The following is a 25393-nucleotide window of genomic DNA, read 5'->3' as shown; positions in this document are numbered from 1 at the left end:
AAAAAGTGAGACAGAGACCAAAACACAGACGGAGGAGAGCAGATGCAATCAGAGGCTGTTTTAAGTTGAGTGCTGCTGAGGTCGTCACCCCAACACAGACACACACACAGGCCCACAGGCATATGAGAGCTGTCTCCCTTCTTTCCTCACGGGACTGAGTTCAGCTTTGTGGAGGCTGACAGTGATGGTTAATGGACCAGAGGAATTTACTAGAAATTTCTCTTTCTCTTTATCTCTCTCTATCCTCCTCTAGTGCCTCCACTCTTGCTCTGCTTTCTCTGCACCCATCTGTCTTATCACATCTTTTATTTCAGTTTTAATGGAAACATAAAGTCATTCTGAGAAATAAAAACATGTGGGCACATTTTTACCTACTTAATAGAAACTATTTTTGCACAACATTCATTTAAAACTAAGGAATGATTACCACCATCACATAAATGCAGTTCTGTTTCTAGCTTATGGATGAGTGCAACATCCCCCTCGGCTAACACAAGTGCTTCTGTTATCTCTGGTGAGGTCTAACATTAAAATGTAATGTTAACTTTAGACAAACACTGTGAACTGGCAGCAGTTTCCTTTTCATGTGTATACCAAAAATAAAAACTGATGTGTTGCATTTTGTATTTAATATAATAATTATAGCCAGGCCAAGGCTTGTGCTTAGTCTTGACAAGTGTCAGGTTTTGTTATATTATATATATATATATGCTTGATTGTATATTCAATGTCAGTTCGGTAATATAATTGATCAAATCCTTTAGGGATTTGGATAAAGATTGCCTGTAACCACCACTATGAGAGAAAAGAAGCAGTCTTCTCTCTCCCGTTCTAACTCGCACACAATTAATATAAAACCCCCATGGTTTAATTGAACCATATTTGATTATGGTTGTGACCTTAGCCTCTGGGTACAAAACTTGTGTGTGTGTTTGAGTTATAATCTCATACATTATATCATCGTGCTTCGCAGATCTTTTTATTCAGTCAGCCAGACTTTTAGGTCAAACAACCAACTTCAGTCGTCTGTATTTGTTATTGTCACATATAACACACACACACACACACACACACACACACACACACACACACACACAACCTTGTGTCAACCCCAGGGTGCCCCAGTCACCTGCTTCCTTTCATTTCACTGCCTTAACCTCAGTTAACCCCTGATGCATTTAAACTGCAACCATAAATACAGTATGTTTTTTCACACATCATAATGTCCACCCTATTTAATTTTGAATGACCCTCTGAGAGCGCAGGGGTTGGGCGATATACTTGTAATACCTTGACATACAATGTTGTTGACGAGCTTCTTCTCCTTCTGGAACATTCCTTACCTCCAATCAGCCTTGTTAAACTAAAATCTTGCTTTCCCGGTTTCTCTCCTTCATCCTCCCTTCTTCTGTCAGACTTAATACCATTACTTCCTCCATCTGAACTAACTTTGTTTGGCCCTGAAATCACATGTGTGTGCGTGCGTGTCAGAGAGATGGGGAGGGGGGGGTTTACGTAATGGTAAATTGGGGGGGGGGGGGGGGGTTACAAGAGAAACAGGCCAAGAAAGAAAGGAGGAAGGGAAGACGGAGCTGGAGGACAAGAGCAGAAGTAGATGGTTGCTGACACGAACAGTTTGAGATAAACAGTCAGTCAGACTTTCTGTCAAGCAGTCAGTTAGCCAACTAGTTTAGACTTAAAACTTCTTCCCAAGGCATCTGTCAGTCAAACCCTTCTCTAGTCTCTTTGTCTCAGTACTTTCTAGGTAAGTGATCTACCTTTTTATTTGACAAATCTTAAACCTTGTTGTTACTAATTTTTGGCTTTCTCGTGTTCGTCCTGCCTTTTTATTTATTTTTTATTAAAGTGTTTTTTGTGAGTTTGTATTGCTTCCAATCTGCGCTCATCTTGTATTTGATATATATAATGTGTGATTTGAGGAAACGGACATCTGAGAGAAAAAAGTGTGTTAATTGAATCTGTTTTTATCAACTGCATTTCAAGTGGGCTCTCCTGATAGATTTCACACGGAAGAAGCAAATGCATTGAAATGATCACACAATTGACCGGAGAGTTTGTTTACATATTATACACTGCTGCGTCCTCCACACAGGTGTATAACGGAGGGAGAGATTGTAGTATTGTTTTGGAGCATGTCATTTTCCTTTGCAAATGGGTTGGTCATTAAACTGCCTCCTGGCGAGCTGTGTAGCTTCTGAATCATCTGAAAGAGGTCCCTTGTTTTTAGTTACTTACTGTTATCCATAAAAAGTGCATTTTCTTAGAGCCAAACTTCTGAATGAGTCCCTGCTGATACATTTTAATTGTGTTGTCGATCAAAATGGGTTGCAGTTTACCTAATTAGCTCTGTGCGTGCCTGTGATCGACTTCTTGTCTCCCTAGAAAAGGTTCCTTGTCTTCACTGCTCTTCTTTTTGTGTGCGCAGGGAGTTAAGCCTGGCAGCTTTGACAAGGTAGCCATTCCTGAGGTGAAGGAAATTATAGAAGGCTGCATCAGAACAAACAAGGATGAGAGGTGAGAAACACACACACACACACACTATCAAAGCCTAACCCGGTATTGTTGCTATTTAGTATATATGTCTTTGGACTTATGGATGTTATAGGGATTCTCTACCATAACTTTGTCAGATTTATGGACAACATTTACAGTCAAACTTTTACTTTCTTAAAATAAAATGGTCACAATATCAACACTACACCCAGTAGTGTTTGATGGAAAAATCACCCTCTCTCTGAAATCCCGTTCTGTTTCACAGCTTCTTGGTCAGAAATAAGAAGTCCTCTGTTTCCTCCCTGCCCATGCTGTGGCTCTGCCAAACATCCACCGTCCCCTCCCCTGCTTTAGAAACTAAACCAAAGATAAACTTTCTCCATTTTCTTGCATGAGCTTTGTTTTTCTTCAGTCCGAATCCCTTGAACTCTTGGTGAATAGGCATATGATTGGTGTTCTGTGATCCCGCCTTTTTTTTTTTACATGTTGTAATTAAATACCATGTTTGCCCTATTAACTTTTCAGTTGGAGACCAGCTTACAAGGCATCGCTGGTTTTAAACAAATTGATACCAAGTAGCGTCAAGTAAATCCTCTCTTACGTATCTATTGTTTCTCTTTTGTTCCTCTAGGTATGCAATAAAGATCTTGTTGAACCATGCGTTCTTCCAGGAGGACACGGGGGTCAGGGTTGAACTGGCAGAGGAGGATGATGGGGAAATGATTGCCATCAAACTCTGGCTCAGGATAGAAGACGTCAAGAAGCTCAAAGGCAAGAATAATTGTGTTGTTTTCCCATGAATGAATTGTAATAGGAGTATGTTTAGTCTCAGCCCCATAAACACATGCTTTTAACCATATTTGTCTTAATTTGGCAAATGTTGAAAAATGGCTACACTGTTACGACTTAGCGTATCATCTTACTATTAATACCATAGATTTTAATTACCCCCATTTGTTAACTTGTTTGTAGGCAAATACAAAGACAACGAAGCCATCGAGTTCTCCTTTGACCTGAACAAGGACGTCTCTGAAGATGTGGCCCAGGAAATGGTATGTACAATGCAGGGGAGGAACTGAAGAAATGGACTGATGGTACGAGTAGTGGGAGGAAGTGATGGATTTAGGCAAGAGGGAATAGACAGAAGGGAAGGATTGTGGATGGAAAGAACTACATGGTAAGAAGAGATGGAAAGGGATTATGATATGACATATTGAAGGGTTTTTGCTAAACAAAAGAGTTTATGTGACGCAGGTTGAGTCTGGATACGTTGCTGAGGGGGACCATAAGACCATGGCCAAGGCTATCAAGGACCGCGTGTCTCTGATCCGGCGGAAGAGAGAACAGAGGCAGCTGGTACGAGAGGAGCAGGAGAAGAGAAAACTGGAGACTGAACAACAACAACAACAACAACAGCTTCAGCAGCAACAACAACAACAGCAGCAACAACAACAGCAGCAACAGCAACAACAGCAACAGCAGCAACAACAACAGCAGCAACAACAACAGCAGCAACAAGAATTACTCAAACTTTCCCACACACAGGTTTGTTGTACAGTTAGCTAGCGAGCGTAGTTTGTATGTTAGTTATTAAATCAGTTTGTTAGTACATTTGTACCTTTTGTAACATTGTTCGGTTGTTGGAACACCAGACTGATCTGGAGTAAATCAGGATGTGTTTCTTTAGTTTGACCCTTGATTGTGTTTGTTTGTCTGCAGGTAGAAGTAGAGGAGACTGAAGTGGAGCAACAGCAGCTTCACTATCAGCAGACCGGCATCTCACACGCATGTAAGACAAACAAATGACACACATTCTGCACATACCTTAGATTATTTCCATGGCATGCTTATGTGACAACAAGTACCGACACTATATTTAAATAGTCAGTAAAATATTTGACACAGCTCAGAGATAGTAGTTGTACCATTTAAAAACAAAGAAAGTTCCTCATTGATGATCATATAGTCAAATTATGTAGAAAAACTGTTGGAGACGGGGTGGTGTTCTGTGACTTTGGTATTACTTTAAACTCTTTTTAAATACAGATTTGCGTGTTAAATGTGTAATGTGATGGCAAACCGTTCCATATTTACACATGACAGTTTGTTGTCTTGCATTAGTTTTTGCAACAGGAAGAATGCATGCCGACTATTAAAGTTATGGCCATTACTATAATATGAAAATAGATGGAACAGGACATTCGAGACACCCTAAAAACGTGAGAAATGACTGCATACATGGAAAACAATATGAGCCAAGAGGGATATTCCAGTATCATATTGTCAACGTCTTCCTGAAAACCAGAGGGCAGCCATTGTTGAGTTACTTTTCATGTGTGGCACATCGTTTAAAATCATCCAATTGTAAATTAAAAACCCATTGAAACTGACTTTTAGTGCTTCCTTCCTTTAATTGTATGCCACTGAAAGTGTTGTGCCCTTCATAAACAACTTGCTCCCCTGTGGCTGATCATTATTTCTTTCAAACCAGCAGAAAAATTACTTGGAAATTAAATGGAGTGCACAATTCGTACAGAGATAAACAGATTATTCCCATGTTGAGTCTTTACTTTCAAATGTATTAGACTGAGATGTAATGGAACAAGGAGAGACGGGACAAAAGGTGACCCCTCCTGTCTCTTTCTGTCTCTCTCGCAGCTGAAGGAGGTCTGGACAGCGGACAGGGTTCCTCCGTTTTCTCCTCAGACTCCCCCCACCTGGGTCAACTGACCATGTCGTACAGCTGTCCCCTCTCCTCTCACCCCCCTTCCCAGCCCCAAACCCCCTACCCCTCCACCCCCGCTGCTAACCCGCAGCAGCACCCAGGCTTCGCCCAGTCACCGCAGCCAATGGTGAGTTGTGATATCATCCACATTAGACATTACGCATGCGTAGCTTTCACGTGCACTTATGGCGTCATGCTTAACACATCTGTGAGTTGTGCTATGCTCACAGGTGTGCTGAAAATGACTCGTCGGTTTGAAGTGAGCACTGCATTTTGTGTTGGAGTGAGTAGGAATGAAGTCTGCAGTGTTTCGTGAGTAGGCTGGGTATCGCGGGTATTTGTTGAACCAAATACACAAGAGCATGTTGTTGATGTGTTTTTATATGGAGATGACCGCCTCACCCAGTAGAAGGTGTTTTATTTCTTTCTTGCCTGTCGAGGCTGTAACTTACAGCATCGCGCAGGGAGAGAGCGACACTATCTGTCAGACAATATTTTAGCTAACCATTCGTTTTCTGATGGATTCAATCTTAGAAGTCTGCGAGTCATTCTCTCTTCAGCCGACCAGATGTCATGCATCCCTCTTTCCCTCAATCCTTCAGTTTAATAAGCCCGTTTCTTTCTCCTTTCATCGATCCTCCTCGTTCTTTGTTATACTCCATGGTTTTTATGCATCTGTTTTTTATTCAGTTACTATTGGACTTTTTATTATGTTGCATATTTCTTTGTTTTCGTATTTTAAAACTTCTTTTATACATTGATAGTTGGTGATCTTTACTTGGAAACACTTCAACCCCCATGCTTTTTACGTTGCTCAAGCAGAAGCATCATATTCAGGAAAGTGGGATGAAAATGTTACAGTTTACTTTTTATAGAATATTGTAGTTTTTAAATTCAGGTATTCTGTACATTATCTTCAGCATTTCTGGATTTTTACTGTATTTTCAGGATTTACCTTTTAGATATGGCATAAAACTATTTCTAAAACAGATTTGTTTAATTCACATTGTAGAGATATATTTGAAGATGAAGCTCCACACGTCATTGTTTATTCATATTACATTTATTTGGCCTAAGGGACTTACAATAAGTGAATTTTTTATAAGTACTTACGAATGGAGCATTTCTTATTTAATAAAAATACAATCATTTCCGTGCGGTGACTTCCAGTTTATCAGCACCTACAATGACTGATAGTTCTTCAGCTGGATTCTTCATTAATTGAATAATGAAATGATGGTTTGGATTTATCTTTTGCACATTTCTCAATACTGACAGACTGGTTTATCACATTAAAGAAATACTTAATAAGATATGTTGAGTAACAGTTCTATCCTTTTATGTAATATTGGGTTTATTTAGTTTTTATTTAGTTTTGTTTCTTTGGTCATTGTTCTGTTTTTTTCTTTACTGCATTTGTTTATAAGTTCATTTATATGTGTGTGTGTTATTGTGCCATTTGTGTTGTTATACTATCTTAACTGGTTTTACTGATGATCTTCCCTTTACAGAGTTTTTCCTCTTTTAATTAATAATTTCATAATTTAGGAACTTGTTTATGTATTAAGTTTTAATTATACAAAGTTTTATTTCTTCACAATTGAAATGTAAAACGTTTAACTTCGTATCACTATTTGCTTAAAAACCTTTTTCATCATATAATAGATTTTGTTTGTGCATTGTTCACTTCACCACTAAGTTTTCATACATGTGTCCTTTAGTTTTGTTTTCATTTTAATGCTGTTTTCTATGTTTACGGTTATTTTTTGTGTGTTATAATTTCTTTGTTTGTTTTTCATGTTGATCCCACCCTCTTCTATAACCCCTCCCTGGCCTACAGCCTGCGTTGCGCCGTCGAAGTCGTAGCATGTCTTTTTGTGTCCCCCCCTCCTCCTACTCCTTTTCCCATGCTCCTCCCTCCATGGCCGCTCGTCCAGAGCAGCCCTCCACCCCTCCTCCAGACCTGTCCTCCTCATCCTCCTTCACCACCACCTCCCCCTGCATGCCTCTCGCAGCTGAGCGGGACACATTCGCTGGGCGCCTCTCCAAGGCCCTGGAGACGGTCCTACCCCTTCACTCTGCCTCCTCTCTGCCCAGCGCCAGGCAGCGGAGGGCCAGCCTACCTGCCCTGTTCTCCACCCCTGTAGGTTCACAGTCTTAACCCCCAGGGGCCACAGTGGTGGTAACAACCAGAGAGGAAGGCAGAGAGAGAAAGATGAGGGATACGGGCCACACTTGTGTCTGAAAGTAGATCAAACTTCTAAAACATTTTTTGCACAAATACCAGTAATTTGGTCTCACTGGTGACACAGTGAATGAAAGGATTGTTAATGAAACAGCGTGCATTACTCGTGCACCTTTTTTTTTGCACCACAGTTTTGAACAACTAGTCAAATGGAAAACGAGTAAGCAACCACATGGAATCAGAACATTGAATTAATGTGCTAGTTCATTAAATATGCAAGATGAGATGCACAACTGAAAATAAATCCTGAACTAGTTCCACTGCAGCCTTCCCAGCCTGTATATCTGCACTTCATATTAATACATTGATTTGAATTGTGTCGGTTGAGCCCATACTCTAGTTGGGAAGGTCATTCGTACAATATTAGGTCAGTAGATACTGCATGTGGCACCTATATTTTAAGTAAGTAGATTAGAATCAATCTTAGTTTACTTTCAGACACTGCTGTGAGTCTGTCATTCTACCTATCCGACTCTCTCTTTCTCCCTCTGTTAGACCACCATGTGTTGATATTGAATACAGATTGACTGGCTATACCTTTTAACTTTGCTATATGATACAAATGTCTAATATCATGTCCATCTGCCATCAGGAAAACTGCTCATTTAACCGTTTAAATTATTAAAGCGGTCCTTGTCAAGCTATATCCAAAACTTAGATGACATGAATTAAATGGCTTTATGTCGCAGTACACCGATTTCTGTGGCAACATTTTTCCTTTTTGCTTCAGAGTTACCTGGGCATTCTCATTTAAGGCAATTTAGGCAAAGTGTGCCCTTATTAGGCAGCTGAGAGTAGAGCGACGAAAGGAAATGCGGGGAGAGAAAGATGGCGAATGTTATGCAACTGAGGTTGGTCATAGTCAAAGGCCTTAACCCCTTTTCAGTGTTTTTACTTTCATTGTGAAGACAACAGGCTAAATAACGAGCCTGTCTATATGTCCAGGCGGCAACTAATTAGTTAGAAGATCAATGTTTAAGAGAATCTCTTATCAAAGACAGTTTTCCTGAGTGCAGATGCGTCAGGATATTATTGAGCTAAGAGCCAGGATTTGGCCAAATGCTCTTTGTATTATACTATATACTACCCCACTGCGTATCTTCCTGTGAGCTCTGTCTCCCACTTTTACTGTCTTGTCTTTGGGTTGTCTGCTTGTCTTTGTGCTGTACCTGTCTACAGCTTTGTGTCTTAACATCTTCATCTCATCACTCCTTTTTACAGCTGTCAACTATATTCTGTCCTAATTTAACCACGTCATTTTGAAGAGAGAATTTATGTCTCTTTTTTTCTCTTGTATTGCTTTGAAATTATGCTCTTTAATGCACTATTTTCTTCATTTCATGTGGGCCCTTTCTGTGGTTCTATCTCTCATTCTCCTGAGTCTCATCCTTAAATCCATTATATCTCATTGTCGCAGCAGCATTCAATGCCGCACCCCTACAGTGGAGGAGGAAACACAGGAGGAGCAGGAGGGAGCATCCCCCTCCAAACTCTCCCAGACCCCCCTACTATGTTCTTTCCCTCCATCCCCGAGCGCCCAATTTCCTTCTCTCCTCCCCCAACTGGGCCTCCTAAAGCCTACAACACCCAGAGACGCAAGAGCACGTCCATTCTCGAGGCACATACCCGACACTTCCAGCCTGCTTACACTCGCTATGGGAGCAGCCTGCATCCCTTTTCTGGGATGGAGGGCGTTGAGACCCCTTCTCTCTTCATGGTAAATCCCAGTTTTGCAGCAGCTGCTCAAAGACTTGGTGTTGGGGAGCCGCTGCATCTCCAAGGACAATCTGACCCAAGTTTGTACGGTTATAAAGACATGAGAGCAGAGCATGAGGAAGCAGTGAGGAGGTTAAGTCTAAATCAAGCTGTCTTATTGGACCATTATGAAGCAATGGCATATGGAGGATACCCAATGACTGCACACCAGCTTGGCCACTTGAGTTTCCATCAGCAGAGGCAAGCCGCAGCTGCTAGTATGGGTTATGATCCTGTTCCTCCACCCCAACCAGGGTTCTTGCACACACACCTCATGCAAAGAATGAGCGCACACAGCCCAATCCCTCCACCTTTACCCACCGGTGGCTCTTCTTCATCATCTGATGGATGCTATCCTCCACCACAGCATGCTTCCTCTTCTGCTTTCCCTATGTCTGCACCTCCAGTAATGGCCGAAGCCCCACCATCCACAGGAAGTGTTTTCGAGTTCCATTTAGCAGCAGCCGCTGCCGCAGCTGCTGCTGCGGACCCTAGCCTCCTGGCTTCCAGACTTTACCGGGCCCGAAGGAGCTCCATGGACCTACCATTAGAGGACAACACTGGAACTGGATCAGGTGGTTCAGGCACGTATAGTCGTCTCCAGCCGGTGACAGAAGAGCTGTACTCGTATATGAGCCCCGAGCTCCCCTTACCTCCAGGAAGTCTTCTTCTTCACCACATAGGTGTAGCCGCAAAAGACAGAAGTCCTGAACCTTCTAGTGACTCTTTTACCTCCTCTGACGCCGGGGAGTTCCAGTCACCTCCTCTCCCACCTCTCCTCCCTCCCTTCGACTCCTCAGCTGCTCAGTCCATCCCTCACTCGTCCTCCGCTGCGTTCTACGATTCATCCGGAGGAGTGTTCTCCGTAGATCCCCAGGGACATCCACCCTCCATGCAGAGCTTTCTCCCTGCTACCCCATCCACTGAGCTTGGGGGAGCATCGTCCACCCAGCTGGAGTCTCTGATCCAGAGTGCCTGGGCTCGGCATGGAGGGGTGATACCAGCCCAACCCGATATGACATACCATGAGTCATTGCTGGCCATGCAGGCCGCTAACCCCACTCTGGTACTGAGTTTAGACCTTAAAAACTCCCCTACACCTCTGGATCAATTACTATCATATAAGATGCTTTTTTTAGCAAAGATTCCCAACCAGCTGTCGATATTATGGCATTTATGATCTCTCTTTCTTGTTCTAATGCAATATCTCAACAATTGAGATTTTTATTTAGATTGTAATATACCTAACTTTTTACGATATTGTGCCCATAAGGTCATTTGCCAGTGTGTAATTGTAACACAACACACTTGTCTGGAGTAGATAGAAAATAGTATCATCCATCAAGTAAAGTGAATCCTTCTCTGAAAAGCAGCTGAATTAATTTATAATAGTAATTTGACCCAGAGGCCGTTATACCAATCCCCATTGTTTTTTTACCCTACCAACCCAGGAGCCCCACCTGATGCTTACTTGTCATCACGTAGTCTTTGTTTGTGATTTTAATCCCTTCCTGTCATAGCCACATTACAGAGAGAGTCTCATGGTCTGCCTTCAAAATGTCTTACATTATTTATTCTTATAGAAAATGAATTTATAGACTAGAGCACGACGCAAAGCACAACCAACACCAGAAACATCTGATTTCACATCCAACATAAGACTCAGTATTGTGAGCTGAGTAATGATTATTTCAAAAGCATTCAGAAGGTAGTCTTTGAGACCGACTCTGGTGTACAAGCTTTTAAAAGCAGTCTGAGCCCCCTCCTTTCCGTGTTTTATATTTTGTATTTGATTTATTTGTCAACATCAGTAAGTAATTTTTTGTCTGTATGTTCATATTTAAATGTATATGAGAAATGTGTGTTTGTGGGAGTATACTGTATGTATGGTATACTTAATTCTTTGCTCGTACAAATCCAAAGTCCTACATTAACTACCTCGAATGGTGAGCATTGTATATGTAAAAACTTTCAATTATAGCTATATGTTCTAGACACATGTGCTGTGATTAATACGACATATGAATCTAAAGAAAAATCATTGAAGTGATAATAAAGTGACGGGACTTTGTTGATTTGTGTGGACAAACACACAGAAACATACAACAAAACCAAGGGGGCTTAGACAAACCTTGCAATGTAACCATGCAGATAGACATTTCATTTGTATATCTTAGCTTCTTTCTGTTGTTTTGTGTTGTAATTGATAAAGAATATTTGCTTTAAGTCAGTTCTTTATTATAGTATATTGTGTTGTCATTTCCGGATCCAGACTGGAAATCAACTTCCTTCTCAAGGTTCAAAAGTCACAGTTGAAATTCATTAAACCCTTAGAGTGTCACCTTCTTCATTGTTTACTTTGAACCACTTATGATCACTTACCTTTCTACTTTTATTTCCATCTATCTCTATCTGTCATTACCTCTGTTTTTATTCATTGATCATATTTTTCTATACATTTAAGATTTTTAGATATAGTACATTCTTTATTGTCTTACGGCGACTGCGTATGATGTTATGAAAAGGTACGTAGCAGTGTGTCTGATGCAACGTGCTTGTGCTTGTGCTAGAAAGTTGCAAACAGCCTTCTAAGGATTCTTTTTATACAGCTCTGTTTGACTAGGGATGCACCAGGATTGAAAAATCCCAAAGTTTAACTGGACAGGAAATGGAAAGAAAACCTGCAACATTTGACCTTATGTATAGGTGCGGTGCAAAGGTGAAACTAAACTGACAGTATGTTTGACTTATTAGTCTGTAATGATCGACATGACTTTATCGTACCTCAGTCCCAATGCAATAGATCAGAAGAGGATGCCTGCGTTAGGACGTTTTAGGGCACACAGCAAGTGGGTTGTTCCAGCTTCTACTTTGTGCTTCTTTGACTTATTATCACTACCAATCACTTAGGGTTTGACCTGCATGTAAAGACTCCCTGTACTTACACCCTGCCTAACCCCAGTACTGTGCCTGTACTGTTGTACATGCTACTCTACAAACTGTGCGTATTTGTATATGCATACAGTTGATATTGGTGTGCTTATATCTGTTGCCGTATAGATGGATGTTGTCTGTGTGCATGTGTGCATACACAAGAAGAAAGACTCAAAACTGATCACTAGAGAACAGCAGGAGTACCTTGTGTTTGCACTCATGTAAGGTTTCTGGGTAACAGCTACAGACATGTTCTGATTATTTCTTGTTTTTCTTTTTCCTTGTTGCCAATCTCTTGATTTTCCATCCCTATCCCCCCCCCACCCTTTTATCTTCTACAACATCTCTTCTGTCCATCTTTCTGTTTGTCTTTCTCTAAATCTGTGTCTCAGCAGCAGGTTCAGGCTCCCATCCCGCAGTCCTCTCCGGGACCACCTCTGGTCCCTGCCAACACCCAGCCAGCTCCTCCTGGGACCCCCCAACAGGTAAGACGAGTACAAAAACAACTGAAGCAAGCTGAAAAGTTCCTTTTAATACAGCCAAACGTCCGTTCTCTTCTCTCATTTCATCACTTTTCTCCCACTTTTAATACCACATCTCACTGATGTCCATAAGGATCAAATACAAAAATAACTCCACCCTATTTTTTTGTGCTTATCGAGCAAAAACTCCGCTTCTCTTTGAAGTTGTTGCCTTTGCTTCAAGGGTAACCCCTCCCACAGAGCTGGCACTTTGCCCGCAGTAACAGCACAATCTTTCTGAAGAACTGTGTTTGCCCCCAGCACAAATACTGCAATGAACTAATTGCATCCTTAAACTGATTTGATAGAGCATGAGATTGGATGTTAATCTCAGATTAAATGTTTTGTCAGAATAACGTGGAATGATTTCCGTATTTGAACTAGCAAAGCAACAATTTCCCCATAATGTTTGCATAAGAGTTGCATTCAAAACCTTGATATTGCATTCACGTTTTACTAAATATTTTTGATTGCACTATTGGTTAGCAGCCTGTCAGGTCATATGTAATTCAAATTTAATTAAGTAAAATGTATTTTCCCAGCTTGCATTTTTGAAAGTAATTTTGGATTTCTCATAGCTTAGGTTTTGAGTTTATCCAGGTTATTATAAGCAAGAAAAAGTATCAAACCTAAAAAGGTTATTGGTGTTCATGTAAATGTTTATATTTGTATATTTAGTCATTTCCTACTACTCTTTCTTTCTCTAGGTTGTTTCATCCAGTCACAGTGTTACATCAATTCAGAGCCCCTCACACACATCTCTACCGCACGCGTCTTCACAGGTACGTAAAGTAACTCCATTAATTGAAATATATATGTAACATTCATTAACACATTCCTAATGCACACAAGCTGACGCTTTGCAGACAGATGCAAGATTTAATTCATGTCTGCAATTCATGTCTGCAATTATTTTTACCAGTGCACACACCTACCTGCTTGTACATATAGTAATTATAAACACTTGAACATTTCCTTTCTCACAAAACATCTAAATTGAAGCAAATGTATTAAACATTGACTCATTACTGTCGACATGAATACACCTCAGGGCTAGTTTAAGTTCAACAACTCTCTGTTAGTGTTGTTTTCCCATACACTGTACTGTAGATTGAAAACACAGGCACCCAAAGACAAACATACACAAGTATTTACACACACACACACACACACACACACACACACACACACACACACACACACACACACACACACACACAGTCAGTCTTCATATTCAATGCCATTCTTGGCCTATCTGTTACCAAAGCATGCTTTGCTGGTCCTCCTCTTTTCACTGGAAACGTATTTTTCGTCAGCTCAGATCGTTTCTTCTATTTTTCCCTTCCACTCTCTGGCTCGCTCATTGGCATGCTGTCTGCACTTATCACGGGGTTTGTTTTTATGTGTGTTTTATACATGCTTACTTGTCTGTCTGTACGCATGTATGTGTGCTTGTATGTATGTTTGGTGTACGTGATTGTGTGTGTTTAGTTTTTTGACCTCAGTCCGTCTCCCAGTTTAGAACATCTGTATTTTATGTACCAAGCTGCTCAGCTGGCTCTGGTTCAGGTACCATTACATATGGCAGTGTACGTACGTTGGTGCCCTTGCGTGTCTGTAAGTGATTGTGTTGTCGTGTGATTTGGTCGGTGAATCTGTTTGACATCCCTCTTGTTTTTGTGCTTTTTGGATATAGCTTTTGTCGATGTCTATCGTTAGTAGTTCCCCCCCAGTTGCTTCTACTAACTTTCTGATCTAAAGCATGGATCATAAATGAAGATGGGTAATATTTCCTGGTAAACAGTGTAAAGGTGGTTACTGGTAACAGTGGGCAGTGAAGAATCATGAACGGTGTGTTGTGTCAGTGTCCAGGCCAGTGTCCGGTATTGTTCACCTTTGATTCACCTGAGGATTTACAATTTCCCTGTAAATGAATGTCACTGAGTTTACATGATTCACAATGACTGATGTACGAAGCATTGCAAGTTAATCAGCTTGACTAGCTAGTTAGTAATGTACTATTATTTAAAGGTACGCTGTGCAGATTTAGTCTTCTAGTAGCGTTTATTCTATCTTTTTTTTGTGTGAGTGGATCCTTGCTTGCTCTTCCACTACCCGTAAAGTCACACTGTACATTGTTTGTAGAGAAGTTGTGTGTGGTTGCATGATATTAGAGTCGTGTGTGTTTTACACAGTCGTCCTGTCACACAGTTTGTTGTCACTAATAGTCTTGATCAATGTTCCAGTTGTCTTGCTCGGGAAGTTGTTTGTTGGGGGTTAGTAATGGGGTCAGTGAACTATAGATGGCTCTTTATTCTGGTGCCTTTATTCTAACATGATTTATCATGGAGATGAATAAAGACCCAGACTCACAAGCTAACAGGCAAGTTGTTATTCACATTCATCGTTTGATGTGAAGCCTTTAAGGTGAACCAGCAGTTAAACTAAAGAGCCGCTTTAGCTCACTGTTCCATTACCACGGCGATTAATCGTTAAATCTGCCTGTGCTCATCACATTTTCCGGTTTTATCTACTTCCTTATCCTCCCTATGAAGTTGCTCCCTCCCTTTTCCTCTTACCCATCCTCTGCCTTATCTACCTTCTTCTTTCTCCCTTCTTTTTCCTTTCTACCTCCTTCTGGTCCTTCCTCCTCTTCTCAGCCCAGTGTAACTCCGTCTTACCGTTTCCTTGGTGACCCTGCCCTCTCCTTCGCCGTCCCTCCCTGTTACCATGCCGACAGCGGCCGTGGCTTCCCCTCCCTCTCCTCTGCCACTCCCTGTTGGGGTGCTGCCTACTATTGTTTCCCCTCCTCCTCTTCCTCCTGTGCCCCAGCCATTTGCCACGATGGTGCCAATCATCAGTGTAGTCACCGCCCCGCCTGATACTCCCATGGAAGCCCCTCCCCAGGTACTGGTAATAGACAGTCAGAGCCACCACGTGAAGGCTGTAGGCTGTGGTTTGAAGTCACTTTCTAGAGCCTTGGATTATGAGTTAGGATCGTTAACATTGTTTTTATTCCTACTTGTCCGAGATACGTATTTGAAAGGAAGGATGGACTGCATATTATATAAGATGCAAGGATCATCTTCCAAATTTAGCTGGATAAATGCCACCTGGTCACGGGGTGCGCGTGTGTGGGAACGTTTCATTCACAAAAATGTCCCCCAAGAGACAAGATTTTGACACTAGGAAGCTTCGAGCTCTGCTGTCATACATGAAATGTAAGAGTTTTCAGAGTGGTGTCAGTGAACATGAAAATATTGATAGTACAGCTATCAATATGTGTCATCAGAGCACGGGGGCATGACTAATAACAGTGACATGCATAAAGATCCATAAGCAGCTTTTGGAGTCAGATAAATGTCCTAGTGACTACAGAAGGCGTTTCTGCGCCTCCATATGTTAAGCGGTGCGGTCTAAGTTTGCATTTAAAGTACATGAATTTCAGTGATAATTAATGACGACTGAGTTGCAATGATAAAAATGTTATGAGATCCACGATGACAAGCTGATAATATTCTGGTTTGCTGTTTATTTACAGAGAAGAACCGGTTAGGTGTGGCATGGTTTGAGTGTAGCAACACACACAATGGTTGTTGGAAAGGATTTCTGCGTTGATGTCACAGAGCCATCTGTCAAAACTGCAGTCTGGATTGGTTCACATATAAATAACGTCTAGTCGACTCACTGTCCGCAGATTTCTTTTTGGTCCAAGTGCAACAATAGAACTCTGTTCTAACTCTTACCATGTGTTTCTAATTTCTAAGTCCATTTATAGATCTTAATTATGACACAGGGTTGCATGTGTTATTGGAGATACTGTATGCACATAATGGATACAATCCAGTTTGTTTTCTCTTCTGTAGCAGTCCTTGCTTTGCTGCTTTTGTTCCATGCTCTACTTTTAAGTTGTTGTTTGGGCCCAAGACCAAATGAATCATTGTTGCTCTAAAATGATGTCGTACAATCTAGTTAGTTTCCTCTCTTACCTTTGTCACACTTTACTTGTATTTCATGCTTTCCTGCCGTATTTTCTTCCCCCAAAATGTCCCTGGTGTTGGTGTTGATAGCCATTCTTTTGATTGTATTTGTGTGTATGTATGTGCATTTTCATGTCCCTGTGTGTGTTTCAGTCTGCCTCTCAGTCTTCAGAGCTGTCCCAGTCCCAACTACAGCCACCTCAAGTTCTCTCATCTATAGAGAGGTAAGAAAAGCATGCACAAGCAAACTCACACACACAATGTCTCAACGTCTCACAATGTTTTAATCTTTGTGATGCTGTCTCTCAGTCAGTTCCCATTTACCAATGTTTCTTTAATTACATTTGGCCTGTATTTCCCCTCTGTACCTCAGTGGCCACTCTGAGACTTCAGGTCTTAGTGACGGCAACGAGGGAGGAGGAGGAGGTCGCCATGATGGGCGCTCCACCAAGCGACATCAGAGGCGTTCTGTGCGAAGTCGATCACGCAATGAGAAGACCTCCAAGGCGAAACTCAATGTCCTCAATGTAATAGCCCTTCCCATAAATCCTATAAACTCATAATGAAGTAATAAAGAGTCTTTCGTTGGTATTTATTGGTTGTTACAGATTTAAGAGTTGCAATAAATTTAGTTGAGGAACATCTAATTGAGATACTCATCTGTTTCCATCTCCTTCTTTCTAATTATGTTTTTTTTTCTCTCTGCGTTTCTTTTGTGTGCGTGTAGATCTCCAACCGAGGAGACAGGGTCGCAGAGTGTCAGCTGGAGACCCACAACAGGAAGATGGTGACTTTCAGGTTCGACCTGGATGGAGATAACCCTGAGGAGATCGCCCAGATCATGGTACATACCACTCTATTGATTCATTTATTGTCTCCAACAACGTTAATATCGTAACATCTCTGCGCAAAGGTTGGAATATGTAGGCCTGTCACAATAACTATTTAGTTGGACGATATATTGTCACAGAAATAATTGCGATAAACTTTATCATTGTCATTTTAAGACCATTGTATGCCATTGATATAGTGATAATATAATAGGATAATTATGCACGTATACCCTTTCAAAGACTGATGACCAACACAATAAATACAATGGTCTCTAGGGCCCTGGTAACAAAAATGTGCAATATCTGCGTGATGTCCATTAATCCTATGATAAGTCAATAACGTTATTATAGTGACAGGCCTCGGGATATGCTTCACATGCCACTGTGCTCGCTACATCACCCAAAACCACTGAAGTACACATAATTGCTCTTGTCCTTGTGCTTTCATTGCAAGAGCTATCAGCATGTTCCCACAAGAGTATACCTCTGTGGTCACGCACTGGCATAGGAAGAATAAAGCAGCAATGCTTCTGTCGCATCTTACTCCGACTCTTTCCACTTCAGGTCCAGAGCGAGTTTATCCTGGAGAGTGAGAGGGAGTCGTTCATTGAGCAGGTCAGAGAGGTGATAGAGAACGCGGATGAGAAGGGCCTGGAGAGAGACACAAACAGCCAGGTAAATACAACACCGAGTCTTTCTCTTTCTTTTTTTCTTTACTGATTTTTAGGGGTTGTTGGTTTTTGAACGTTAAAATAGCGACTACTATAAACACTGTACTGTGTAGCACCTTATGTTTCTTTTACACCATTTATCTTTCAGTGTTTATTTCATGTTGTGTTGTTGATCTACAGATGGCAGGTGATATGGCGCAGCAGATTCCTGCTATATCTGTCCCCATGCCAGGTAAAAATAACAAAATAAAAAGCTTTAGAATAACAACAGGCACCAGTTTGAGTGCCAATGGGTCAACAGGGGGGCAAAGGCAACTGTAAGACCTGACTGTAAGCATCTGTGTAAGCAGGCATTCACAATGGTTCCATATTTTCTCTTTAAAGCTTCTATTTTGTATCCATAAAGCTTCCTGTTGCTTATTATGCAGAAGAGCTGTAGTGTAGAATATCAGTTTACCTATTATCCTCTCGGAGATTAACAAAATAACAGTGCTATGTATTGACTTCCATCTCTTCCCAGACATCCCTCCCAGTGCAACAGCACAAGTGGTCCATTCAGCAGGTCGGAGGTTCATCGTCAGCCCCGTCCCTGAAGCCAGGCTGAAGGAACAAATGTTTCCCACATCTCCTTCTCCTGCCCGAGCACCTCCTGTTGAAACAGGTGTGTGTGTGTGTGTGTGTGTGTGTGTGTGTGTGTGTGTGTGTGTGTGTGTGTGTGTGTGTGTGTGTGTGTGTGTGTGTGTGTGTGTGTGTGTGTTTTTTTCATCCGCCTCTCGTTCTGTTCTGTCTGACACACACACACTCATGGAGTGGGGATATGTGGTTCCTTTTCAGTTACTGGAGTAAGTACATTGTGTGTGTGTGTGTGTGTGTGTGTGTGTGTGTGTGTGTGTGTGTGTGTGTGCGCGTGTGTCTGACCTTCAAAAGTCAGCAACAGTTCACTTGTTTTCTTTTCCAAATAAAGGGTTTGTTGACAACTTGTCCACTAACGACTACTAACGTTACTTGCCCTGTTGGACTCCCAGATAAGATGATGAGATGTTATTGTAATGATGGCAAAAAAGAAAGAAATACTCAAATATATTCCTTCAAATGAACTCCACGCACACACACACACACACACACACGTACACTAAATGAGTGTACCTTGTTCCTCACACTCATCAGATTAAGCTGTAATGCATTTAGAGGAAATTGACCATTTGTTTTGTCCTTATGCAATAACCCACTGACATTTATTCAATTTGATACAATGGGATGTTCTAGTAGAACGTTGGAATATAGTTAAGCAATAGCTCCCTTCAGACTGTGATATGTTGTGATTATATCACAGCTAAGGTGCGTTGCTCGTCCCGACGTGACGCTGTGGTATAACACATCACAGGGAGCTATTGCTTTTATAAAACGGTCATCAAGTATGGTAATATAAAAGTTATAGACGCTTTCCAATTTAAAAAGTATTTTATTAATAAATAATACGTCCAGGGGTCGGCTCGCCTTACTGTTCGGTAAACAAATCTTACAGTGAATACGGCGGACTTAAAACAATATTTCTTTTTTTTCCGGTTCTAGCTCCATCTCCGACTCCAGGCCAGGGTGTGGGGCTGTCCCAGTCTGCTGGAGCCATAAGCTTTCAACAAGCCTTCTCTGAGCTCAGACAGAGCCAGAATCAGTTTGATGCCGGACCCAGCACCGCCCCTGCATCCATCCACTCCACCCATCCTCTTCTGCAGCCTGCAGCAGCTGCTGTCCCTCCACAGGCTAGCTCAGTCACTCCTACTGTGGATCCTACTGCTGGACTTGTTCCTTCTAGTTTGAACCAGGCACAGGAGCAGGTCTTGGACGCCTCTCTTCCTCCCCCTTCCTCCTCCTCTATGCCCTATGTCGGTCTCAGCCCTCCTTGTTCCTCCTCCTCTCCTCCTACTGTGATGAATCAGTCCATTCTTCAGTCACAGGTCCTTTCACAGCCGGGGGTACAGGCTGTGTCCCAACCCCAGGCACAGGTGCCGGTCCAGGGGCAAGCACAAATTCAGCCCCCGGCTTTCACCCAGCCTCAGTCTCAAACTGTCATTGCTACTTCAGCACCCTCCACTTTACCACCTGCCAGCATCTCCAGCGTCCCCCCATCAATGCTTACCTCCCCTCCTCCTGCCCAGACTGTCCCTCTTGTATCCTCCCCTCCCTCCTCCACTCTTCTAGCCGGTGAAGTCTCTTCCGATCATCTGTTGGTCTCTCCCACCTCCTCCTCTACTGCTACCCTCTCCTCCTCCCTCATCCCCACCACTGCCATCCCAGGCCCGCAGCTCACTCCCGCTGCCTCCTCCCACACCACCACACCTCCCTCCTCCTCCTCCGTGGGGCTCCAGCAAGTGACCACCAGTGTTCCTTCAGCCCTGCCTGGGCAGACGCACACACACTGTGGGGAATGTGACGCGAGGTGAGAGATGTTTACTTTATTAACCTTTTAGGACTACTTTAGCTACATTAATGAAAGAAACAAATGTATCTATATCATTTTAAGTGTTCGATATGTTTAAAATAATTTCAAGGTAAGGTAAAGCAGTGAAAATGTTCTAGAACAGTTTTGGTTCTGTGTCTTCTCTGGGCATATCTCATTGGTTAAATGTGGGCAGGGCTCACTTTGAAAAAGGTGACTACTTCTGTGCACTAATCAGGACTTTTGCAAAATTGTTAGGGCCTTTAAGTCATTTGTTAAGCAGAAATACGAATTGATATCTTTCTCAGGTGTGAGGCATTCAATGAGTCCCAAGGCAAACCGGACGACATCCAAGCTCTGGAGAAGAAGCTGCGGTCTCTCTTCATGGACCTCGGTGGAGGGGTGCCATCCAGCCAGGGAGACATCTTAGCTGCTGACCCTGCCTCTGGAGGCCACGTGCCAGGTACCTCGTCACCAGTAGGCCCCTGCTCTACCTCCAGCACATCTGTCACCACGCCGGTCTCCAGCCAGACAGCCAATCCTCCTCAGCCCCCCTCCAGCCTGCCGCTGGGGTCACCTGCTCCTAACCAGGGACCGGGAACTCCCATCTCCACCCCTGCACCGATTGGTATGTAGATGAATATGTGTTTCTGCACATGTGCTATTGTCAGTCAACCTGTGTTTTATTAACTTTGCCTACTGACTTTATGATTTCAGTTTCTACAGTCATCCCTGCTTCATCCTTCGGCCAGACCACTCCATCCAAACCTCCTTTATCCAGGGCTCCGGTGAGTGATCCAGTGTAGCTGTAGATGGCAATACTAGTTCATTTGATATGCTTATAATTATTTATGCAATTCTGTGGTCAGCTACTGTTGCAGACCAGTGTTTTTTAAGAGATACTGTTTCACAGTACTACACCTTTTTAAAGGTTAAGAAGTCTCAGATAATTGAGTCTTTATGAATTATAGGTATCCCGAGATGTTTCTACTCACTTTCCTTACAACTCAGCTGGCATGGAAATTTCTTTTCACATTCTCCACAACGAACACTATTCTTATAACCTCCTCGACAAATCTTTTTTTCTCTCATTTCTCCCACTCTGTCTTTTCATCACCTCTCTTTCTCTGGGATTAGGCCAGTTCTCCTCCTTCAGAACTCCTGCCATCATTCCCTGGACCTTGTCTATTACAGGTGTTTTTTTGCTAATTTTTAGAGTTCTGTTTCCAATGCAATGCAACACTGTAAGCAGACTGAGACTCTGTAATGTTTATGATTACAGTTCCATGCTGTAGCTGTATATATTATAAGTATCTGTGTATATTTAGTGCTGGGCAAAAGGAAATTGAATTCAAAGTGCATATTACATATTTGAATAGCTCTGAAACCTAACCTTATATGACAAAACAACTAAACACCCATACTTTTACTTTAAATGATGGATGATAAAAGAACAGCTGGTTAAGAGAAAGGGTGAGAGTCATTGAAACTCGGAGAGAGACAGAGGTGGCATGCAGAACTAGATACCTCAAAGCTGAGAAGACATTGAACTGACTCAAGTTTCCAGACTGTTTTGTTGTGGCTGTGAACGCTGGCGTCTAAGAATACTCCCTCCATGTAACTACTGACTTGTAGCTCTTTTATGGAAAATCTAAAAGCCAAGTTACCGACATTCACTTCTGGTCCCTTACGTAACCCTCATAAGCGAGACTTGTCCTGTTTGATTAACATAATCCTGCTGCGGTTGAAGCTCACAACGGATTTGCCTTCTACATCACTGTATCTGTGATTGTGTGTGTTGGCACAGGAGAGGGGTCTGATGAAATGTGGAGGGATAATTCCTTTTACAGTGCTCTGACTTCTGTACACGCACTCGTATCTGCTGAATGTCAGTTAAAAAGAAGATGATAATTACGGTCCAGCCCTAGTATCCATGCATGTGTGCTTTTTGGCTCATCTGTGCTTGCTATTGCTAATTCAAGCCGTGTGTGTGTGTGTGTGTTTGCTTATTTGTGTGTGTATGTCTAAAAGTGTATCTGTCTTTTTTTCCCAGTCCCAGCAGCCTCTGGAGGACCTGGATGCTCAGTTGAGGAGAGCACTGAGCCCAGAGACCGTTCCTGTCTGCACACACACACAGGTAAAAACAAACACACACACACACACGTTTAGATATTATTCTGTTAACTCACACTGACGTACTGTTCTAATTCAATGACACTGCTCAGTATTAACCCACTTTCTTCTCCCTCCATGCTAACCCCAGGCCTCTCACAGTGGCATCCATTCACTGGGACATCCAAGTATGTATTTTAATAAATCAACTGTCTCTATATCTGCATTTTATCGGTCTGTCTAATAGCTGTAACGTCTGTCTCTCAGTTCCCTTATCTCTGGATGAAGCGACGGAGTCCTCTTCTAGTGCTTCAGGTGGAATTAAACTGGGAAGATTTCAGGTACATTTCCCTCACACATGAATACCTATGCATTTCTCTTTCCACGGGTCTAAGGGTGACATAATGAATGTAGTTATTGAAAAATTTGTATTTCTGGTTGTTAACACTTTTTTGCCTGAACGTGTTGATTAAAGTTTCTCTGTATATTCCAAATTGTTAGCGGCTAAGTCTGTTTCTTCTTCTGTGTTGCCTTGTCTCCTTTCCCTTACTCCTGTCACTGATTAGGTCTCATTGGCTACTGAAGCACCTCCTGTCCAACGCCCGGCCTACACTGAATCTTCCTCCACCACCTCCACCTCGTCTTCTTCCTCCTCTTCCTCTTCCAGTCTCTCCAGCCCGGAGAATACACTGCACAAGAACTCCTTGTCTCCTCTGAGAGGGGGAGGAGGCCAAGGAGGAGACGTCGTTGACGGACTCCCCCAACGGTCTCTGGCAGGGGCCCACCACCCCTCCCCCCTCACCTCGCCGTGCCCCTCTCCTAAGCCCATTACTACCATCGGACGCTTCCAGGTATTTCCTGTTTCCTGTTTTGGATCTTTTACTGGACGAGGGGGTTCTTTGCTACATGTATAAACATAAACCTACCCTCCTTTGTTTTCCCACCATTATTATTTCAACCAATATTTTGCTTATTTATTTCAGGTTACCACCAACCCAGAGGCCCGTGTTGGTAGATTCTTAGTCAGTCGCGCCCAGGAGCAGAGCCTCGAGTCCAGGCAGACCCCTCCACCCGCTGCCCAGGCTGCTAACGGCCCCAGTAATCCTGGGCAGGTTTTGAGTCCAGACTCCACTCATAAAGCCTCGCTGCCAAGTCTAAACAACAACTCCTTCAATAACTCCTACATCAGCAGTGACAACGACTCCGAATTTGAGGATGACGACTTTAAACTGGAAGTCAGCCACCTCAGAGAAAAGCAAGTTATCCCTTCCTCTCTTCCCAAACATCTCAGAGAAAAGACAGAGCTGTTCTATCAACACTCATCTTTCACCTCTCCATCACCTTTTTTAGTCAAACTGCTCTAAAGAATACTACATTTTGCTCTCTTCTTTCTTCTCCTTTTTCTATTTCTGTGCCCCCTAAAATAGCAGGCTGTGCTCTGCTTCTCTTTTCTCCTCTTCCTCTTTGAGAATTAAGTTAACCACCCACTTTCCTTCAGTACTTTTTTCTCTTGCTCCTTCCTCTTTTCTTGAAAAGGGATGTTAAGTGCTTCCTAGAACCCCTCGCCCTCCTCGTCTCAACTTGCTTCCACACCTCATTATCTTTTCATTTCTTTTGCCTGTCAATATTTTATTCCTCATATTTTTCACCACCAGGCACATGCGTGAGAACCTGGCCCTGCACTCCCGCCAGAAGGAGGAAATAGACAGTCTCTTCACCAGGCTGGGAAAGGTAACTCCTTGGTTACATCAGTGCAGACACTATGAACAGCATTGCATACTGTACGTAGCAGGCAACTATTCCTCCTTTGGTCTCTGTGTAGGTTCCTCCAGCTGCAGTGCTCCCCCCAGTTATAGGCTTGACTGGCAGAAGGAGACGACCTACCAAAAGCAAATCGTCCAGAACCAGCTCCTCGCACAGCAGCAAGAGTCCGTTACAGCCAGGTAGGCTCTTATTAAACATTCATGTTGAAGTGTTGGTTCACCCAAAGTTCAAAGCAACATGATTTCTTACTTGCTTCTAGTGGTAACTAGACATGCAGTGGTTGGTTTTATTTGTGCAGATCTCCGCCTCCACACCAATACAATTTGGTGTATGTTGCTCTCAGAACTAAATATTGACATTTAAATAAATACATCAGCAACTTCTCGTCTCACAAACAATTTTTTGATTTATGACCAAAAACCCGCAAAAGCAGCGTCATCATCCTCAGCTGTACTTTGTGTTTAGCGCCAATTAGCACATTGTGCATGCTAAACTAACATAATAAAAATAATATGTAAAACATTTCCTGCTAAACATCAGCATGTTAACATTGTGAGTATGTTAGCATGTTGATGTTAGCATTTAGCTAACACTGTACCTGTACAATATCGCTGCTGGCATCGCTGTAGATTCTTAATAATTAAATACCACTCACCTCAACAAAACCTGGAGAAATAAAACAAACATATCAGCATGGCTAGATACCACCAGGGGAAGGTGAGACCATGTGTACGTTTCATCCTTTGGTTGACCTGACTATTTAACTCTGTACCTCTGAACAGTAACTCACCACCACGATATTCACCTTAATCTTGAATAGTACACTGTAGCCAGGATGGTCAAAAACGTTTACTCTAACTTTACACTGTTTCTTGTGTTTATGCATGCATGTGCACATATAT

General features: G+C 42.4%; 1 protein-coding gene across 1 annotated transcript in view; it reads left to right on the top strand.

Annotated features, from left to right (window-relative positions):
* LOC115028425 (serine/threonine-protein kinase WNK1-like) overlaps positions 1-25393 on the top strand; it is an 84037-nt gene that overhangs the window by 45169 nt on the left and 13475 nt on the right. Inside the window, 28 exon segments of the mRNA XM_029462213.1 lie at positions 2447-2535; positions 3146-3285; positions 3487-3566; positions 3769-4059; positions 4234-4303; positions 5173-5366; positions 8902-10305; positions 12566-12658; positions 13402-13476; positions 15355-15372; positions 15374-15601; positions 16828-16898; positions 17048-17201; positions 17402-17518; positions 18072-18182; positions 18359-18410; positions 18699-18839; positions 19751-20615; positions 20924-21243; positions 21333-21403; positions 21753-21809; positions 22669-22752; positions 22879-22915; positions 22995-23068; positions 23294-23578; positions 23711-23982; positions 24383-24458; positions 24550-24670. Coding sequence (XP_029318073.1) covers positions 2447-2535; positions 3146-3285; positions 3487-3566; positions 3769-4059; positions 4234-4303; positions 5173-5366; positions 8902-10305; positions 12566-12658; positions 13402-13476; positions 15355-15372; positions 15374-15601; positions 16828-16898; positions 17048-17201; positions 17402-17518; positions 18072-18182; positions 18359-18410; positions 18699-18839; positions 19751-20615; positions 20924-21243; positions 21333-21403; positions 21753-21809; positions 22669-22752; positions 22879-22915; positions 22995-23068; positions 23294-23578; positions 23711-23982; positions 24383-24458; positions 24550-24670 — 5590 coding nt within the window.

Source organism: Cottoperca gobio, chromosome 23 (assembly GCF_900634415.1).
Source record: "Cottoperca gobio chromosome 23, fCotGob3.1, whole genome shotgun sequence".
In the NCBI taxonomy this organism is placed as follows: Eukaryota; Metazoa; Chordata; class Actinopteri; order Perciformes; family Bovichtidae; genus Cottoperca; species Cottoperca gobio.
This window is presented reverse-complemented; position numbering and strand designations above follow the sequence as displayed.